Consider the following 21,051-nt stretch of genomic DNA (forward strand, 5'->3'; position numbering starts at 1 on the left):
CCCTCTCTTAGCTAAGTGCAGGGCTGGCCTGTCTATGGTTACCTTGGAGATGCTTGGCCAAGGTAAACAGTAGGAGCAGTGTTGGAGCTGAATCGACCAGTGTCTGTCTCTAGCCCCTGATCCCTAGAGTGGACCTGTGTGTGTGGCTGGCTATGGAAAGCCTGGCTAGGGTTAACAACTTAAGAGCCCCTATTCATCCTATCCACAGCTCCTCCTCTGTTTTCAAGCCACACCAGACAGACAGAGCAGAAGGGTACTGTTAGGCTATTCACTGCTTAGATTGGTGATGTAGCAGCAGCCTTTCAATATAGATTCAATATTACCCCTGGGAGAACTGAGGGAGGGTTGTACTGTATGAATTGAAACGAGTGGTTTCTAATAGAGGGCTGCATTCCTGAGGTTCCCGAAAAAGGCTGCGGTGTGGTCAGCATTTTTCATGCTGCGGGTCGGTCAGACAGACAACTTTGGGATGAAAATATTTTTGTTGTCCCGCAGATTATTTGGAAATAATCATCTTTCTGCTTTGTATGCATTAGCCTACCTATTGTATTAAAAGTAAATTTTTCGTATTATTCAAACACAGAATTTGCTGCTTCAACTTCAGTAGTCTACCTCTCCTAGTTGGGCGTCTGAGTTCAAGTGTGCCTAGTATGTGTGGTCTCATTGAAATAGAGTAGACTGCCTACAAGGGCGGAGAATCACGTGGCAGTTAACCTCTATGGGCTAGGTGGGACGCTTGCGTCCCACCTACTCAACAGCCAGTGTAATCCCGTGGCGCGATATTCAAATACCTAAAAAATGCTAAAACTTGAATTTTTCAAACATATGACTATTTTACACCATTTTAAAGACAAGACTCTCGTTAATCTAACCACACTGTCCGATTTCAAAAAGGCTTTACAACGAAAGCAAAACATTAGATTATGTCAGCAGAGTACCCAGCCAGAAATAATCAGACACCCATTTTTCAAGCTAGCATATAATGTCACATAAACCCAAACCACAGCTAAATGCTGCACTAACCTTTGATGATCTTCATCAGATGACAACCCTAGGACATTATGTTATACAATACATGCATGTTTTGTTCAATGAAGTTCATATTTATATCAAAAACCAGCTTTTTACATTAGCATGTGACTAGCATGTGACTAGCATTCCCACCGAACACTGCCAGTGAATTTACTAAATTACTCACGATAAACGTTCACAAAAAACATGGGAGCCCATGGGAGCCGTAGGAAGTGTCACGTCATGCCAGAGATCCCCTGTATTTGTTAGAGATGATCAAGGAGGGCAAGAAATGGTCAGAAAGGCCACTTCCTGTAAGGAATCTTCTCAGGTTTTGGCCTGCCAAATGAGTTCTGTTATACTGACAGACACCATTCAAACAGTTTTAGAAAGGGTGTTTTCTATCCAAAGCCAATAATTATATGCATATTCTAGTTACTGGGCAGGAGTAGTAACCAGATTAAATCGGGTACGTTTTTTATCCGGCCGTGCAAATACTGCCCCCTAGCCCCAACAGGTTAACTTAAATTCTGAAATTAACTTGAATATGATTAGACTAGTTTACAACAGTGTCTGTGAATAAATATTGATAATGGAAAGAAGTGGAGGGTGCTCAACCAATGTGAGTCGAGGTGCAATCAAAAAATGTAATCATCATGGAAAAGGCACAAAGCGAGCATATGTTAGGCTACTATGGTGAGCGAGCATTGCACCTTTTCTTTTTCAATAAGTATTGATTACCCATTCATTTGTCTTTGCCTGCAAATCAGCCTCCTGAAAGGTAGGCTAAATTTTCCTTCACTCTGCGGTCCAACTCATCCCAAAATATCCCAATTGGGTTGAGGTCGGGTGATTGTGGAGGCCAGGTCATCTGACGCAGCACTTCATCACTCTCCTTTGTCAAATAGCCCTTACACAGCCTCAAGGTGTGTTGGGTCATTGTCCTGTTGAAAAACAAATGCTAGTCCTAAACGCAAACCAGATGGGATGGAATATCGCTTCAGCATGCTGTGGTAGCCATGCTGGTTAAGTGTGCCTTGAATTCTAAATAAATCACCAACCGTGTCACCAGCAAAGCACCATCACACCTCCTCCATGCTTCACGGTGGGAACCACACATGCGGAGATCATCCGTTCACCTACTCTGCGTCTCACAAAGACATGGCGGTTGGAACCAAAAATCTCACATTTGGACTCACCGGTCTAATGTCCATTGCTCGTGTTTCTTGGCCCAAGCAAGTCTCTTCTTCCTATTGGTGTCATTTAGAGTTACCAGTCTCAGAAAGTGCAGCCCAAATAAATGCTTCACAGAGTTCAAGTAACAGACACATCACAACATCAACTGTTCAGAGGAGACTGCGTGAATCAGGCCTTCATGGTCGAATTGCTGCAAAGAAACTACTACTAAAGGACACCAATAACAATAAGAGACTTGCTTAGGCCAAGAAACACGAGCAATGGACATTAGACCGGTAGAAATCTGTCCTTTGGTCTGATGAGTCCAAATTTGAGATTTTTTGTTCCAACCGCCGTGTCTTTGTGAGACACAGATTAGGTGAATGGATGAACTCCACATGTGTGGTTCCCACCGTGAAGCATGGAGGAGGAGGTGTGGGGGTGCTTTGCTGCTCACACTGTGATTTATTCAGAATTCAAGGCACACTTAACCAGCATGGCTACCACAGCATTCTGCAGCGATACACCAGTCCCACTAAGCGCAAACCAGATGGGATATCATTTGTTTTTCAACACCTACAGGCTGTGTGAGGGCTATTTGACCAAGAAGGAGAGTGATGTAGTGCTGCTCAGATGACCTGGCCTCCACAATGACCCGACCTCAACCCAATTGAGATGGTTTGGGATGAGTTGGACCGCAGAGTGAAGGAAAAGCAGCCAACATGTGCTCAGCATATGTGGGAACTCCTTCAAGACCATCGGAAAAGCATTCCAGGTGAAGCTGGTTGAGAGAATGCCAAGAGTGTGCAAAGCTGTCATCAAGGCAAAGTAAGGCTACTTTCAAGAATATAAAATATATTTTGATTTGTTTACAGTTTTTGGTTAGTACATGATTCCATATGTGTTACTTCATAGTTTTCATGTCTTCAGTATATTTTTTACAATGTAGAACATAGTAAATGAATGGAATGAGTAGGTGTATCCAAACTTTTGACTTGTACTGTATGTATTGGATAACGGCACAACCATTTGGGCTTTTTGGGGCTTGGCCTCATTAAATTATTTTATTTTTGAAAAATGTATTTCACCTTTATTTAACCAGGTAGGCTAGTTGAGAACAAGTTCTCATTTACAACTGCGACCTGGCCAAGATAAAGCAAAGCAGTTCGACACATACAACAACACAGAGTTACACATGGAATAAACAAACTTCCAGTCAATAATACAGTAGAAAAAGTCTATATACAGTGTGTGCAAATGAGGTAGGATAAGGGAGGTAAGGCATAAATAGGCCATGGTGGCGAAGTAATTACAATATAGCAATTACACACTGGAATGGTAGATGTGCAGAAGATGAATGTGCAAGTAGAGATACTGGGGTGCAAAGGACCAAGATAAATAAATACAGTATGGGGATGAGGTAGTTGGATGGGCTATTTACAGATAGCCTATATACAGGTGCAGTGATCTGTGAGCTGCTCTGACAGCTGGAGCTTAAAGCTAGTGAAGGAGATATGTGTCTCTAGCTTCAGTGATTTTTGCAGTTCGTTCCAGTCATTGGCAGCAGAGAACTGGAAGGAAAGGAATGTATGTAATGTATGGCTCATCAGGCTGAAGTAGCATCAGTCTTGAATTTTCGGTCAAAGCTTTAATCAATGCTTTATTATGCTTTTGAAAGACACTTCCGGTTTTGGCAGGAAATACCTGGTTACCTGGGAGAAAAGTGATTTATTCTTGGGATGGAACATTTTGTCAAATACCGGGAAAATATTCCACCCTAGTTGTTCTGATATATGATTAAATTGACTATCGTGAAATGACATTGACGCTATATAGTGAAATGCAAAACTATACTCTATTTGAACTTTACAAATCACAACTGTGCAGTTTTATTAGTTAGGCTGTATCAGTTTGTTCAAAATGAAGTGTAAATGAATTAACTAAACCTTATTTTTTCTGTCATACTAAGATTATTTAATGAGAATGTTACTGTAATATCATAAATAAAGGGAAAAAATGTCACAGTCTGGAATGATCTAGTCATTAACTTCTCAGGGCTACGTGGGACGCTACCGTCCCACCCACGGTTCACACTATTCAACAGCCAGTGAAAAATCAGAGCGCCAAATACAAAACAACAAAATGTCATAATTCAAAGTTCTCAAACATACAACTATTTTACACCATTTTAAAGATAAACCTCTCCTTAATCCAACCACATTGTCCGATTTCAAAAAGGCTTTACGGCGAAAGCATAAAGTTAGATTATGTTAGGACAGTGCCAACACAAGAAAAACCACACAGCCATTTTCCAAGCAGGAGAGGGGTCACAAAAACCATAAATACAGCTAAAAGTAAGCACTAACCTTTGACGATCTTCATCAGATGACACTCCTAGGACTCAATGTTACACAATACATGTATGTTTTGTTCGATAAAGTTCATATTTATATCCAAAAACCCCATTTTACATTGGCGCATGATGTTCAGAAAATATTTTTCCTCCAAAACTGCCGGTGGAGCAGCACAACAATTTACAAAAATACTCATCATAAACGTTGATAAAATATTCAACTGTTATTCAAAGAATTATAGATAAACATCTCCTGAATGCAACCGCTGTGACAGATTTCAAAAAAGCTTCACGGGGAAAGCACACTTTGCAATAATCTGAGTACGGCGCTCAGAAAAATACATCATACAATACAGATACCGCCATTTTGGAGTCATCTAAAATCATAAATAGCATTATAAATATTCACTTACCTTTGATGATCTTCATCAGAAGGCACTTCCAGGAACCCCAGGTCCACAATAAATGTTGTTTTGTTCGATAAAGTCCATAATTTATGTCCAAATACCTCCTTGTTGTTTGCGCGTTCAGCAAGCTACTCCAAATGTAGGAAGGGCGCTGAAAATTTCACAACGAAAAGTCAAAATAAGTTCTATTTACGTTCGTTGAAACATGTCAAACGTTGTATAGCATCAATCTTTAGAGCCTTTTTAATATAAAACTTCAATAATATTCCAACCGGACGATTCCAATGTCTTGAAAAACGTTATGGAACACAGCTACCTCATCACGTGAATGCGCGCCAATGAACTCATGTCCTTTTCTGAGTCACCAACTTCCCGGCCTTCTTGTTCGCTCTCTGTTCACTGCAAAAGCCTGAAACAAGGTTCTAAAGACTGTTGACATCTAGTGGAAGCCTTAGGAAGTGCAAAATGAACCCTAAGTCACTGTGTGTTAGATAGGCAATGACTTGAAAAGACTACAAGCATCAGATTTCCCACTTCCTGGTTGGATTTCTCTCAGGTTTTTGCCTGCCATATGAGTTTTGTTATACTCACAGACATCATTCAAACAGTTTTAGAAACTTCAGAGTGTTTTCTATCCAAATCTACTAATAATATGCAAATATTTGACTCTGGGCAGGAGTATTAGGCAGTTTACTCTGGGCACGCTTTTCATCCGAAATCGATAATACTGCCCCCTATACCTTGACAGGTCGGAGCAAACCGATTTATATCGGTTATCGCAATATTTGGAGTACCATATTGTAGAAGAGGTCTCCCCAAATATTTCTCAACCTTAATGGCCACAGACCCTTAAACATTTACACATGCTCACACACATATGTATGCTTGTGCACTGCACACATGCTCAATCCTTCTCATTTTATCAGTACTGTAACTTTTGGACAAATACTTTTTTTTCTCTGTGCAGCTGGTGAAAGAGCTCTTTGTTTAGACAGCCATTATGAAATGGTCTGTGCTGGTGCTGGGGCTGAGACCACCACACACTGTGCCAGTCACTCCTGTGAATCAGCAATGGAACTAGTTTCAACACAGTCTGAAATATGAGCTATTCCTGACCATTGTTAGCGCCTTTCCTATAACACCTTATTCAGAGGCACAGAATAAACTTCTTCAAACTATGCCCCATCTTTTCCTGTTTCTTCTTCTAATCCTCCTAAACCAGTCTTGCTGCTGAAATGTTTAATTTGGTTCCTTTTTATTTTTGATGTTTTGCTGAATTGCTAAATGATCTTCTTTGTGTGTGTGTAGCTTTTGGAGAGGCACCGGGCCATGGAGAGTATGGTGGAGCTGCTGCAGGTCTATCCAGAGGAGGACGAGGCCTATGGAGAGTTACTGGAGGCTACAACACAACTCTACCACTACCTGCTACAGCCCTTCAGAGACATGAGAGAGCTGGCCATGCTGCGCAGACAGCAGATCAAGGTAACACACACACTAGGGCTGGGCGATATATCAAAATAATTTGATTAATTTTAATTTATGGGGCCTCTCAAGTGGCGCAGCGGTCTAAGGCACTGCATCGCAGTGCTAGAGGCATTACTACAGGCCTGGGTTCATTCCCGAGTTGTGCCACAACTGGCTGTGGCCGGGAGTCCCATAGGACTGCGCACAATTGGCCCAATGTCAAGGTTAGGGGAGGGTTGGGCCGGTGGGGCTTTACTTGGCTCATCGTGCTCTAGTGACTCCTTCTGGCGGGCCCGGGTGCCTGCGGGCTGACCTCGGTCGCCAGTTGAATTGTGTTTTCTCCGACACATTGGCTGGCTTCCGGGTTAAGCTGGCGGATGTTAACACTTGTTTGGTTACTACGTGATTCTATATGTGTTCTTTCATAGTTTTGATGTCTTCACTATTATTCTACAATGTAGAAATTAGTAAAAATAAAGAAAAGTAGGTGTGTCCAAACTTTTGACTGGTACTGTAGTACAGTGCAAATTACAATACAAGATATATACAATGGCTGTGTCTTTTCACAGTCCCCTTTGCGCAGTAAAGTGTTCTTTTGTCAGTTTTTTTGTACTGTTTTTATTGCTAGTTTGAGTTACCTGGGGTGGCAGAGAGTTCCATGTAGTCATGGCTCGATTTAATACTATGTGTTTCCTAGCCTCTGTTCTGGGGACTGTGAAGATACTTCTGGTTACATGTCTCATGTTGTACCGATGAGTGTCCGAACTGTGTGCCATCTACTTGAACAGAGAGTTTGGTACCTTCAACACATCCAAGACCAATAGTGACGCAGTCAACTCTGAGCCAGGAGAGACTGAAAGCATGTTACAGACACTTTCCCTCCGTGTACATCTAAGTGCGATACGTGCTGCTTTGTTCTTTACCAACTGGAATTGACCTATTTCCTTCTTTGCCGCACATGACCACACAGTTGGGCAGTAGTCCACGTGCGACACAACTAGGGCCTGTAGGACCTGTCTTGTCGACTGAGATGTCAAGAAGGCAGAGCAACGCCCTATCATGGACAGACCTCTTCCCATTTCATTAACCATTGAGTCTATATGTTTTGACCATGACAGCTTGCTATCTAGGGTTACACCCAGCAGTTTAGTCTCCTCAACTTGTTCAATAGCCACATTATTCAATACTAGATCTAAATGAGGTTTAGTGTTGAGCGAGTGATTTGTCCAAAAATGATGCTTTTATTTTATATTATATTTAGTACCCGTCTATTGCTAGTTACCCATTCTAAAACTGACTGGAGCTCTATGTTAACTGTCTCCGTTATTTATTTTACTGTTGCAGCCGATGTGTATATTGCTGAGTTGTCAGCGTACATAGACATACAGGCTTTATTCAAGGTCATTTGTAAAAACAAAACAATAATGGCTCTAGCCGGCTGCCCTGCGGAACACCACACTCAACTGAATTTGCATGAGAGAAGCTTCCATGAACGAAAACCCTCTGTGTTCTATTAGATAGGTAACTCTCAATCCACAGTAAGGCAGAGGATGCAAATCCAAAACACCTACGTTTTTTCAGCAATAGGTTATGATATATGACATTTTAAAAACTGCACTTTAGTCTAACAAAACAGTTCCCACAATCTTCTTACTATCAATTTATTTCAGCAAATCATCAGTCATTTTGTGTCAGTGCCGAGCACGTTGAGTGCCTTTCCCTATAAGCATACTAATTGTTTATTTGTTTTCTGTAAAATAACTTTGTATTTGATTAAACACATGTTTTCAAAACGTTTGCGAAACACTTGTAACAGGCTGATTGGTTGGCTGTTTGAACCATTAAAGGGTGGGCCAAAAGCTCTTTGACAGACAGCAGCATACACTCTAATACACATTATTTCCTAAGTCTACTGACATTAGGGTTAGCTTCTGTGGCTAACTGGACTGACGAGATGGTGGGAGTGGGATGAAATTGCTCCTAGTTTTTTGTTGTCCTACTCCACTGTAATGGTTAAGGCTAAGCTGATCCTAGGTATGTGGTTAACACTAACCTCAATATGATGGTGTGTGTGTGATGGGGGGATCAGATCAGCTAGAGAGGCTTCACCCCCTCAGCCCGCCTGCCTCCCTGCCCAGAGCAGCTTAACCAACAGTAGAAGTATTAGTGCTGTGGTCAGTACTCAGGCTCTAAACCAAACCAGGCTGGAATACTGCTCAGCACACACATACACCTCACCTCTCCTCTCTTCTCTTCAGCTGCTTATCATTCTGTTCAGTCTCTTTCTCCCACCCCCCTCTCGCCTTACTCTCTGCCTCTCTCCCCCTCTTTCTGTCTTTCTGTCTCTCTCCTTCCTTTCCTTGCCCCCTCCCCTCTCTCTGTGAGGGTGTTAGTGAGGATTGTGTGTTATTTTAGTCATCTCTTGTGAGGGTTCAGCCTATAGTCATGGAGGTTGGGGTGATTTCCCCCTGTTTGTCTTTGGCCACATCATATTCTTCACCCAGCATGGCTGTCTGTGACGCTGCACTGGTCACACACATCCGCTCACACACGTACATACATACATACATACATACATACATACATACATACATACATACATACATACATACATACATACATACATACATGGCCATGTGAAAGGGGAGTTCCTTCAGAATACAATGCAGCATTATGAGATCCGGGTAGAATCTGCTTCCCGGTAGGTACAGATCTAGGATCATTTGGGAAGGATTACCCTCCCCAAATCCTAACACCAACCATTAGGAGGAGAAACGCTGAACTGACCTTGAATCAGCGTCTAGGGTAGGGTAACCCTGTGAGATATGCAGGAAGGATCTGGGCTCTGGGCTCGTTTGATAATCCTACCAGTGTGGTCAAAGCTGCTCCACTGATCTGCACTCCAGTAGTACACCTGCCAGATGTCCATAACCTGGAGCAATGATATGTCTCAGTAATCCTGCCTGCCTACCAGGGTTTCCGTTAGCCGGTAGTAGCCGGCCTTTGTCCGGTAAAAAAATGAAACAGCCGATAAATAAAATTGGCAAAAATCTCATTGTAAATCTCAATCAATTCATTGATGAAAATACCAGTTGATGGAAATACATTTGACTGGTTGTGCTTATCGGTCTATTGGTTAATTTGCATAATTTTGTGGAATTAAATTGGCGCGTGTACAGTATATTTGTTATGTATCTTTTTTATCACACTCGTACAGCATACAGATACAGAGCCTTTATGTGGAAAATCTGTCAGACTCCGCTAGAGCTGCTGCTACAGCATCTTGTGGTGCTTTCAAGACATCTGGGAACTCTGAAAAATACGATGTGAAATCATGACGTCAGAGATCTTCAGGTTGGAAAGTCAGAGCTCTAGAAAGAGAGTTCCCGAGTTGGAATTCCGAGTTGGGTGACTGTTCAAATAAATGTTTGTAGTCAGAGCTCGTTTTTTTCCCCAGTTCCCAATTGTCTTGAACGTTCGGAAGTCGGAGATTTCTGAGTTCCCAGTTGTTTTGAAGAAGGCATCAAACGGCAATGGAAGGCAGGCTTCATCAGCATCACACACCACTTTGCAATAAGCTGGAGGCAGTATGTATTTTGAAAACATACACTTAGTTGTTTGAAATCTGAACATTTTAATACATATTATGAGGCATGTCTTTCCTTGCTTCAAAGTAGCCTAGAGGATTTTCTCTCTTTCTAAATGGATATTTTCTTCTCTGTCACATGAAACTGCTGGCATGTGCAGTGCCTTTTTGAAAACTGTGTTTTCCTGCTAATTGTATTATGGAATGCACATTCCCGCATAGCCTACTGCCTTGTGTGCATTGCTACACTTAAAATGTGAAGAAATAATAGTTGATCAACATTTTAAGCTAAACGTTCTGATCTGTTGATTTTTAACATATTTTGTATGTATCCTAGGCCTACTGCTTGTTTGAATTTGGGATCTATTGTCCCACAACTGTCTGTTTGGAATATGACATGTCTTTCTCAAAGAGCTGACCAATAGACTAGGTAGCCTAAACTTTTCTAATATAGTGGATTGACATAGGCTAGTGATTTTGCTGTTCCTTACTCGTCTTGTTGGCCGAGGAAAAGTAAATGTGGACAGTTATTTTAACATGTTCAAAGTGCACATCAGAATTGGGTAAGAATGACCGCACATCTTTGCATCCTCGACATGCCTGTTCTGTTAAGATAAATTAGCATATTACCATAGATTTCTGTCATTCTGAGCGCTGTGGGTGTACACCCTAATCAGGTTACGCACTCAATGCATATGGGTCAGGTACATTTCTAAAATGTTGTCGGTCAAATGTCCAGCGTCACATTTTCCTACCGGAAACCCTGCTGTCTACTGGGCTCTAATAAAGGAGAAAGTGCTTAGTGGTCTTGCTGGTAGTCCATTGTTAAACCCCCCCTACAATATGCTTATGTTGTGTTATTTTTTTTTAAATGTTAGATTTATAGGAGGAGCTGCAGTACTGTATATTCTATCCACCATAGAAACCCAGAACTGTTGGTTCATCTTATTTCATGTCTATGGTTTCCACACACTAGTCCTTATTTGTGATGACAATTACAAAATATGAGTAAATCCCTAAACTCTGCTACATCATGAGCTAAGTAGATCCATCTGGGATAGTTAGTCAGGACTATTTGATGCTTTAATGCTGATTCAGCCTCAGTCCAACCACCTGTTGCCCTCAGGGGAAACCAACGAGCCAACGGCTGGAAACAAAGCTGTATGCAAATGAAGTCCAATACCAGACGGGCCAGTCAGTTCTTGGTTGGGAGGATGTTGGATGTTGTGTTTTCTTCCAGACTGATGAGTCAGTAGAACGGCCCTGCTGTATACAGCTGGCTGTTTCATTAAAGGAGGAGTCTGTGTATCACTGAGAGGAAGGACGAGAGAGAGAACAGGGGGAGGGAGAGGAGAGACAGGTGGGAGAGGACAAAGACGGGAGGATAGGGTATTTGCATGTGTTTTGCATTGTGCTTGATGTTGAAATTGGTAAATGTTGCAAGTAATGTGTGGTGAGAAATGTAATGTGTAGAGATGAGGGTAGGTTAGGTAGTCTCTCAGTCTCAATAGACTACTATCAATGTCCCAAAGGAGAGATATAGCCTACCTGCTAAAGTCACAGCATCCTCTTACCTTCTCTGGGAGTGTGAAAACACACACACACAGTGTCTGTGCTGACGCCATTGTCCTAGTCGAAGGTGTAAATAAAGCCTGTCACCTCTAGAAAGGAAGAGGATGACAAGGCCAAGAGTTATATTTAGCTGTTTGAAGCTTTGCAGATGGGAATTAATACAATCGAGCAGACACATTATCTTATGATGAGGAGTTGCAATGGTCTGAACAAAGGCCTAAAATGAATAGCCGCCACCCTCCAAATGAGGGTAGATTATAGCATCGGTGGTTAAGATGTCTATTTCCCCAGCCACATTGGTGGGTGGTCAGGGCTCTACAGTGCGAACATTTCACTCGCATTTGTGAGAAAAATAGTCAAGTATGATTTAAAAAAAAATATATATATATATTTCACCTTTATTTAACCAGGTAAGCTAGTTGAGAACAAGTTCTAATTTACAACTGCGACCTGGCCAAGATAAAGCAAAGCAGTGTGACACAGACAACAACACAGAGTTACACATGGAGTAAACAATAAACAAGCCAATAACACAATAAACAAGTCAATAACACAGTAGGAAAAAAAGTCTATATACAGTGTGTGCAAAAGGCATGAGGAGGTAAGGCAATAAATAGGCCATAGGAGCGAATAATTACATTTTAGCAGATTAACACTGGAGTGATAAATGAGCATATGATGATGTGCAAGTAGAGATACTGGTGTGCAAAAGAGCAGAAAGGTAAATAAAATAAAAACAGTATGGGGATGAGGTAGGTAGATTGGGTGGGCAATTTACAGATGGACTATGTACAGCTGCAGTGATCGGTTAGCAGCTCAGGTAGCTGATGTTTAAAGTTGGTGAGGGAAATAAAAGTCTCCAACTTCAGTGATTTTTGCAATTCGTTCCAGTCACTGGCAGCAGAGAACTGGAAGGAAAGGCGGCCAAATGAGGTGTTGGCTTTGGGGATGATCAGTGAGATATACCTGCTGGAACGTGTGCTACGGGTGGGTGTTGTTATCGTGACCAGGGAACTGAGATAAGGCGGAGCTTTACCTAGCATAGACTTATAGATGACCTGGAGCCACATCGTGCTGCGACACTGCCTGGCGTGAAGGGTTGTGGAAGATTCATTTTTAGAAGTGCTGCGCACAGGCATACAAGTTTGTCTAATTTACTTGAAAGGAATGTCTACTGAAGTGAGACTTTTTTCTTGTGTTTCTTGGCTATTTACGTTGTTTTGTTCACAAGCTAGGTTGTTTTTCAATGTTTGAGTTTCAATTGCTAGGGAAGAGAAGACAACACAGCTACTAGTCACTCTCAATCTCACAGGCACAAACATGACCCAAGTCACATTACCACGGTAATCTCCAACCCTTAAAGAGGCAGATGAACATTTGTCTCATCTGTGATAATTTGGTTAAAAACTCAGGTCACAAAAAAATTTATTAAACAAATCAAATTTTATTTGTCACATACACGTGTTAAGCAGATTTTATCGCGTCTGTAGCAAAATGCTTGTGTTTCTAGCTCCAACAGTGCAGTAATATCTGACAAGTAATATCTAACAATTTCACAACAACTACCTTATACACACAAGTCTAAAGTAAAGGAATGGAATTAAGAATATATAAATATTTGGCGAGAAATGTCAGAGTGACATAGACTAAGATGCAGTAGAATAGAATACAGTATATACAGTTGAAGTCGGAAGTTTACATACACTTATGTTGGAGTCATTAAAACTTGTTTATCAACCGCTCAACAAATTTCTTGTTAACAAACTATAGTTTTGGCAAGTCGGTTAGGACACCTACTTTGTGTATGACACAAGTAATTTTTCCAACAATTGTTTACAGACAGATTATTTCACCTATAATTCACTGTATCACAATTCCAGTGGGTCAGACGTTTACATACACTAAATTGACTGTGCCTTTAAACAGCTTGGAAAATTCCAGAAAATTATGTCATGGCTTTAGAAGCTTCTGATAGGCTAATTGACATCATTTGAGTCAATTGGAGGTGTACCTGTGTATGTATTTCAAGGCCTACATTTAAACTCAGTGCCTCTTTGTTTGACATCATGGGAAAATCAAAAGAAATCAACCAAGACCTCAGAAAAACAATTGTAGACCGCCACAAGTCTGGTTCATCCTTGGGAGCAATTTCCAAATGCCTGAAGGTACCTCGTTCATCTGTACAAACAATAGTACGCAAGTATAAACACCATGGGACCACGGAGCCATCATACCGCTCAGGAAGGAGATGCGTTCTGTCTCCTAGAGATGAACGTACTTTGGTGCGAAAAGTACAAATCAGTCCCAGAACAACAGCAAAGGATGTTGTGAAGATGCTGGAGGAACCGGTACAAAAGTATATATATCCACAGTAAAATGAGACCTGAAAGTCCGCTCAGCAAGGAAGAAGCCATGCTCCAAAACCGTGATAAAAAAGCCAGACCACGGTTTGCAACTGCACATGGGGATAAAGATCATACTTTTTGGAGAAATGTCCTCTGGTCTGATGAAACAAAAATAGAACTGTTTGGCCATAATGACCACCGTTATGTTTGGAGGAAAAAGGGGGAGGCTTGCAAGCCAAAAACACCATCCTGGTGGCAGCATCATGTTGTGGGGGTGCTTTGCTGCAGGAGGGACTGGTGCACTTCACAAAATAGATGGCATAATGAGGGAGGAAAATTCAGTGAATATATTGAGGCAACATCTCAAGACATCAGTCAGGAAGTTAAAGCTTGGTCGCAATGGGTCTTCCAAATGGACATTGACCCCAAGCATACTTCCAAAGTTGTGACAAAATGGCTTAAGGACAACAAAGTCAAGGTATTGGAGTGGCCATCACAAAGCCCTGATCTCAATCCTATAGAACATTTGTGGGCAGAACTGAAAAAGCATGTGCGAGCAAGGAGGCCGACAAACCTGACTCAGTTACTCAAGCTCTGTCAGGAGGAATGGGCCAAAATTCACCCAACTTATTGTGGGAACCTTGTGGAAGGCTACCCGAAACGTTTGACCCAAGTTAAACAATTTTAAAGGCAGTGCTTCCAAATACTAATTGAGTGTATGTAAACTTCTGACCCACTGGGAATGTGATGAAAGAAATAAAAGCTGAAATAAATCATTCTCTCTACTATTATTCCGACATTTCACATTCTTAAAAGAAAGTGGTGATCCTAACTGACCTAAGATAGGGATTTTTTACTGGGATTAAATGTCAGGAATTGTGAAAAACAGAGTTTAAATGTATTTCGCTAAGGTGTATGTAAACTTCCGACTTCAACTGTACATATGAGATGAGTTATGCAAAATATGTAAACATTGAAGTGACTAGTGTTCCATTATTAAAGTGGCCAGTGATTTCAAGTCTATGTATATAGGCACAGCTAGTGATGGCTATTTAACAGTCTGATGGCCTTGAGATAGAAGCTGGTTTTCAGTCTCTCAGTCCCAGCTTTGATGCACCTGTACTGACCTTGCCTCCTGGATGATAGCAGGGTGTAAAGGCAGTGGCTTGGATGGTTGTTGTCCTTTATGATCTTTTTGGACTTCTTGGGGGGTTTCCTGGGGGCAGGTAGTTTGCCCCAAGTGATGCGTTGGGCAGACTGCACCACCCTCTGGAGAGCCCTGCGGTTGCGGGCGGTGTAGTTGCCGTACCAGGCAGTGATACAGCCCGACAGGATGCTCTCAATTGTGCATCTGTAAAAGTTTGTGAGGGTTTTAGGTGCCAAGCCAAATATAATGAACCCCGGTTATTACTTCTTACTTGTCATACATTTATTGTTTTAGCAACATTACAAAGCATACTCATCCATTTTTTTGTTTTGTTGTGTTGGTGTAATTGTTGCTCCAAAAAATATTTGGGCTGGTGGAAAATCTGAGTGTCTGGTAGATTTTTTATCTACCTGCCACAGTGGCTGGTGGACCAAAATGTTAATTTTAAGCTCGGGTCTGAACTGATAATGGGTATCGTTAGACAGGCTTTTGTTCAAGCCCAGCAATAACTGCAATTCAAGTAATCAACTAATCGTGGTTTTCAAATCTCCAATTTTGATTACTATGTTAGAGCTGGGTTGGAACAAAAGCCTGCACACACTGCAGTCTATCAGCACTAGAATTGCCCATCCCTGAACCCTAGCGCCTGTCAACATGCCAAGTGGAACAAGTGAATGTGGGATCTGATGAATAGATGAATGAAGGGATGAAGTGAATGAGTGTCGAGGACAAAGGAGAGCAGGTATAGGATGAATGGTGCATTGTGGGAAGGCCATATCGCGTGTTGGAGTGATGCAGCATGGGTATTCTGTTACAGCCAGGGTCAGAAGGCATGCATTAATAAGTCATGTAGCTTCTGTAACCTACGGACCGGTGGCTATGTAGCATAGGTAGGAGGAAGAACATTAACATTTTGGATGATAAAACTCTGTGTGTCTGTGCTCTGTGTGTCTGTGCTCTGTGTGTCTGTGCTCTGTGTGTCTGTGCTCTGTGTGTGTGCTAACGTTCCCCACTCCCAAAGTGATAGAAGGCAGTTTTAAGCATCTGTGATAAGGACCATGACACCGTGACACTGGTCTATCTGTTGTTATCTTTGTGGTCTATCTGTACGTATCTCAGCCTGTGGCCCTATGGCCCTGGAAACAGACCTGGCTGCTATTTCTGCCTCATTCACTTTGACACCAGCTGTCTGAAGCTGCAGATTACATAGTGGGCTGTAGAGGACGTGTGGAAAGATGGGCAGAAGAATGGAGAAATATTGTAGTGTAGTTCTATTACTGGAGGCAGTGTCAGTGTGTGTGTATAATTTAGTGGTGTAGGATTAGGTCATGGATAGATAGGGTGTCGTGTCTGAGATGAGACCCACACCACATGGTCCACACCACAGTGACACAGCAACGAGGAAGTGACGGCTGAGAGGGGGAGGGGCTTACTGGACAGAAAACAACATAAAGGCTCTCTGACGTCATATCCACTATTCTATTCGCATGTCATTATTCCATTCTCATACTTCTATTCTAGATTTCCCGATAACTTCATCTATTCATGTCTTTAGCTCTTTCACTTCAAGAACACCTTATTTAACCAGAACCATGCCTAAACCACCTAGGCATACACACACAGACAACAGTCAACAACAAAATCAGGGAAACGGAGAACAATGGCATAGTAAAAAGTGTGTATTTTACATGGGGTCAATAGCCCTTGGAAAGAAAGTCTGCAGTGAAGTGACTAGCCAGTGTTTACAGTAGGCCTATTTCTTTTAAGATGGACATCCCCATTGTTAGGGTGTTTCCATAGTTCCACAGCAGGATGTGTGGCCCAGATGTTAGTCAAAGTCTAAATGTTATAGTTTTTGTAGAGGGCTAATATTCCCTCTCTATTGGAGAATGGATACCTCAGCACTAAGGTCATGTCTAATTTTGTGGGACTGACTGAGTACTCTCCCTTTATCTTGCCTTTTCTCCCTCTAACACACTCTCTCTATCTACTCTCTCCCCCCTCTATCTAAGTCTTTCTCTCCCTCTGTCACACACACTCAGCATACAGTTTGTTGGCTGATGTAAACCACTCAGGTCACGTGCGGCGTGCTGTTGATTACTGTGTGTGTGCTTGCCTGCGTGCATGCATGCATGTGGCGTGTGTGTGTGTGTGAGAGAGAGAGCGCCCATACAGACACATCTGTTTTACATTGAGATATTAACATATGAGTGAGTGTATGTAGTCTTCCAGTAAGCAAAATTATGTCGAAAAGACGTCTTTCCATTTTCAGTTCATGTATTTTCAGGATGCTGAAATGAAGTTTGTTTTCAGTTCTGAATGAAAGTTAAGAAGACATCATTTACAGAAATTGAAAATATGTATTTTTTGGTCATTGATTCTATGGCTAAATTTCAACTGCACATACAGTACCAGTCAAAAGTTTGGACACGCCTACTCATTCAAGGGTTTTTCTTAATTTTTTACAATTTTCTACATTGTAGAATAATAGTGTAGACATCAAAACTATGAAATAATATATGGAATCATGTAGTAGCTAAAAAAGTGTTAAACAAATCAAAATATATTTTATATTTGAGATTGTTCGAAGTAGCCACCCTTTGCCTTGATGACATCTTTGCACACTCCTGGCATTCTCTCAACCAGCTTCACCTGGAATGCTTTTCCAACAGTCTTGAAGGAGTTCCTACATATGCTGAGCATTTGTTGGCTGCTTTTCCTTCACTCCAACTCATCCCAAACCATCTCAATTAGGTTGAGGTCGAGTCATTGTGGAGGCCAGGTCATCTGATGCAGTACTCCATCACTTTTTCTTGGTCAAAAAGCCCTTACACAGCCTGGAGGTGTGTTGGGTCATTGTCCTATTGAAAAACAAATGGTAGTCCCACTAAGCGCAAACCAGAAGGGATGGCGTATCGCTGCAGAATGCTGTGGTAGCCTTGCTGGTTAAGTGTGCCATGAATTCTAAATAAATGACACAGTGTCCCCAGCAAAGCACCATCACACGTCCTCCTCCATGCTTCACGGTGGGAACCACACATGCAGAGATCATCCGTTCACCTACTCTGCGTCTCACAAAGACACGACGGTTGGAACCAGAATCAGACCAAAGGACAGATTTCCACTGGTCTAATGTCGATTGCTCTTGTTTCTTGGCCCAAGCAAGTCTCTTCTTATTGGTGTCCTTTGGTAGTGGTTTCTTTGCAGCAATTGGACCATGAAGGCCTGATTCACACAGTCTCCTCTGAACAGTTGATGTTGAGATGTGTCTATTACTTGAACTCTGTTTATTTGGGCTGCACTTTCTGAGGCTGGTAACTCTAATGAACTTATCCCCTGTAGCAGAGGTATCTCTGGGTCAACCATTCCTGTGGCTGTCCTCGATAGAGCCAGTTTCATCATAGCGCCTAATGGTTTTTGCAACTGCTCTTGAAGAAACGTTCAAAGTTGACATTTTCCAGATTGACCTTCATGTTTTAAATTAATGATGGACAGCTTGTTTGAGCTGTTCTTGCCGTAATATGGTCTTTTACCAAATAGGGCTATTATCTGTATACCAACCCTACCTTGTCACAACACAACTGATTGGCTCAAATGCATTAAGAAGTACAGAAATTCCACTATTTAACTTTTAACAAGGCACACCTGTTAATTGAAATGCATTTCAGGTGACTACCTCATCAAAACAAATCAAATCCAATTTTATTTGTCACATTCTCCAAATACAACAGGTGTAGACCTTACTGTGAAATGCTTACTTACAAGCTCTTAACCAACAGTGCAGTTCAAGAAATAGAGTTAAGAAAATATTTACTAAATAAAATAAAAAGTAACACAGTAGAATTACAGTGTCAAGAAAAAATATGTGAACCCTTTGGAAATACCTGGATTTCTGCATAAATTGGTCATAACATTTGATCTGATCTTCATCTAGGTCACAACAATATACAGTTGAAGTCGGAAGTTTACATGCACTTAGGTTGGAGTATTAAAACTCGTTTTTCAACCACTCCACAAATTTCTTGTTAACAAACTAACGTTTCGGCAAGTTGGTTAGGACATCTACTTTGTGCATGACACAAATAATTTTTCCAACAATTGTTTACAGACAGATTATTTCACTTATAATTCAATGTATCACAATTCCAGTGGGTCAGAAGTTTACATACACTCAATTAGTATTTGGTAGCATTGCCTTTAAATTGTTTAACTTGGGTCAAATGTTCGGGTAGCCTTCCACAAGCTTCCCTTAATAAGTAGGGTGAATTTTGGCCCATTCCTCCTGACAGAGCTAGTGAAACTGAGTCAGGTTTGTAGGCCTCCTTGCTCGCACACACTTTTTCAGTTCTGCCCACAACTTTTCTATGGGATTGAGGTCAGGGCTTTGTGATGGCCACTCCAATACCTTGACGTTGTTGTCCTTAAGCCATTTTGCCACAACTTTGGAAATATGCTTTAGGTCATTGTCCATTTGGAAGACCCATTTGCGACCAAGCTTTAACTTCCTGACTGTCTTGAGATGTTGCTTCAATATATCCACATAATTGTCCTTCCTCATGAAGCCATCTATTTTGTGAAGTGCACCAGTCCCTCCTGCAGCAAAGCACCCCCACAACATGATGCTGCCACCCCCGTGTTTTACGTTTGGGATGGTGTTCTTTGGCTTTCAAGCCTTCCCCTTTTTCCTCCAAACATAACAGTGGTCATTATGGCCAAACAGTTCTATTTTTGTTTCATCAGACCAGAGGACATTTCTCCAAAAAGTATGATATTTTTCCCCATGTGCAGTCTGGCTTTTTTATCGCGGTTTTGGAGCAGTGGCTTCTTCCTTGCGGAGTGGCCTTTCAGGTTATGTCAATGTAGGACTCGTTTTACTGTGGATATATATATGTGGATATATATATATTCCTCCAGCATCTTCACAAGGTCCTTTGCTGTTGTTCTGGGATTGATTTGCACTTTTCGCACCAAAGTACGTTCATCTCTAGGAGACAGAACACGTCTCCTTCCTGAGCGGTATGACGGCTGTGTGGTCCCATGGTGTTTATACTTGCGTACTATTGTTTGTACAGATGAATGTAGTACGTTCAGGCATTTGGAAATTGCTCCCAAGGATGAACCAGACTTGTGGAGGTCTAAAAAAAAATTCTGAGGTCTTGGCTGATTTCTTTCTATTTTCCCATGATGTCAAGCAAAGGAGGCACTGAGTTTGAAGGTAGGCATTGAAATACATCCCCAAATACATCCACCTATCAGAAGTTTCTAAAGCCATGACATAATTTTCTGGAATTTTCCAAGCTGTTTAAAGGCACAGTCAACTTAGTGTATGTAAACATCTGACCCACTGGAATTGTGATACAGTGAATTATAAGTGAAATAATTTCTAAACATTTGTTGGGAAAATTACTTGCGTCATACACAAAGTAGATGTCCTAACCGACTTGCCAAAACTATAGTTTGTTAACAAGAAATTTGTGGAGTGGTTGAAAAACGAGTTTTAATTTCTGTGTGTATGTATACTTCTGACTTCAACTGTACAAACACAGTCTGCTTAAACTAATAACACACAAACAATTATACGTTTTCATGTCTTTATTGAACACACCGTGTAAACATTCACAATGCAGGGTGGGAAAAGTATGTGGACCCTTGGATTTTCTAACAGGTTGACCCTCCTTTGGCAGCAATAACCTCAACCAAACGTTTCTGTAGTTGTGGATCAGACCTGCAACAACAGTCAGGAGGAATTTTGGACCATTCCTCTTTACAAAACTGTTTCAGTTCAGCAATTTTCTTGGGCTATCCGGTGTGAACTTCTCTCTTGAGGTCATGCCACAGCATCTCAATCGGGTTGAGGTCAGGACTGACTGGGCAACTCCAGAAGATGTATTTTCTGTTGAAGCCATTCTGTTGTTTATTTACTTCTGTTTTTTGGGTCGTTGTCGTTTTGCATAACCCAACTTCTGTTGAGCTTCAATTGGCAGACAGAT

General features: G+C 41.5%; 1 protein-coding gene across 1 annotated transcript in view; it reads left to right on the forward strand.

Annotated features, from left to right (window-relative positions):
* Positions 1 to 21,051, forward strand: part of jmy (junction mediating and regulatory protein, p53 cofactor) — a 66,876-nt gene that overhangs the window by 35,305 nt on the left and 10,520 nt on the right. Inside the window, exon 2 of the mRNA XM_082955602.1 lies at positions 6,256 to 6,429. Coding sequence (XP_082811728.1) covers positions 6,256 to 6,429 — 174 coding nt within the window. The remainder of the gene's footprint in view (positions 1 to 6,255; positions 6,430 to 21,051) is intronic.

The sequence above is a fragment of the Salmo salar genome, chromosome 01 (assembly GCF_965601325.2).
Source record: "Salmo salar chromosome 01, fSalSal1, whole genome shotgun sequence".
NCBI classification, from domain to species: domain Eukaryota; kingdom Metazoa; phylum Chordata; class Actinopteri; order Salmoniformes; family Salmonidae; genus Salmo; species Salmo salar.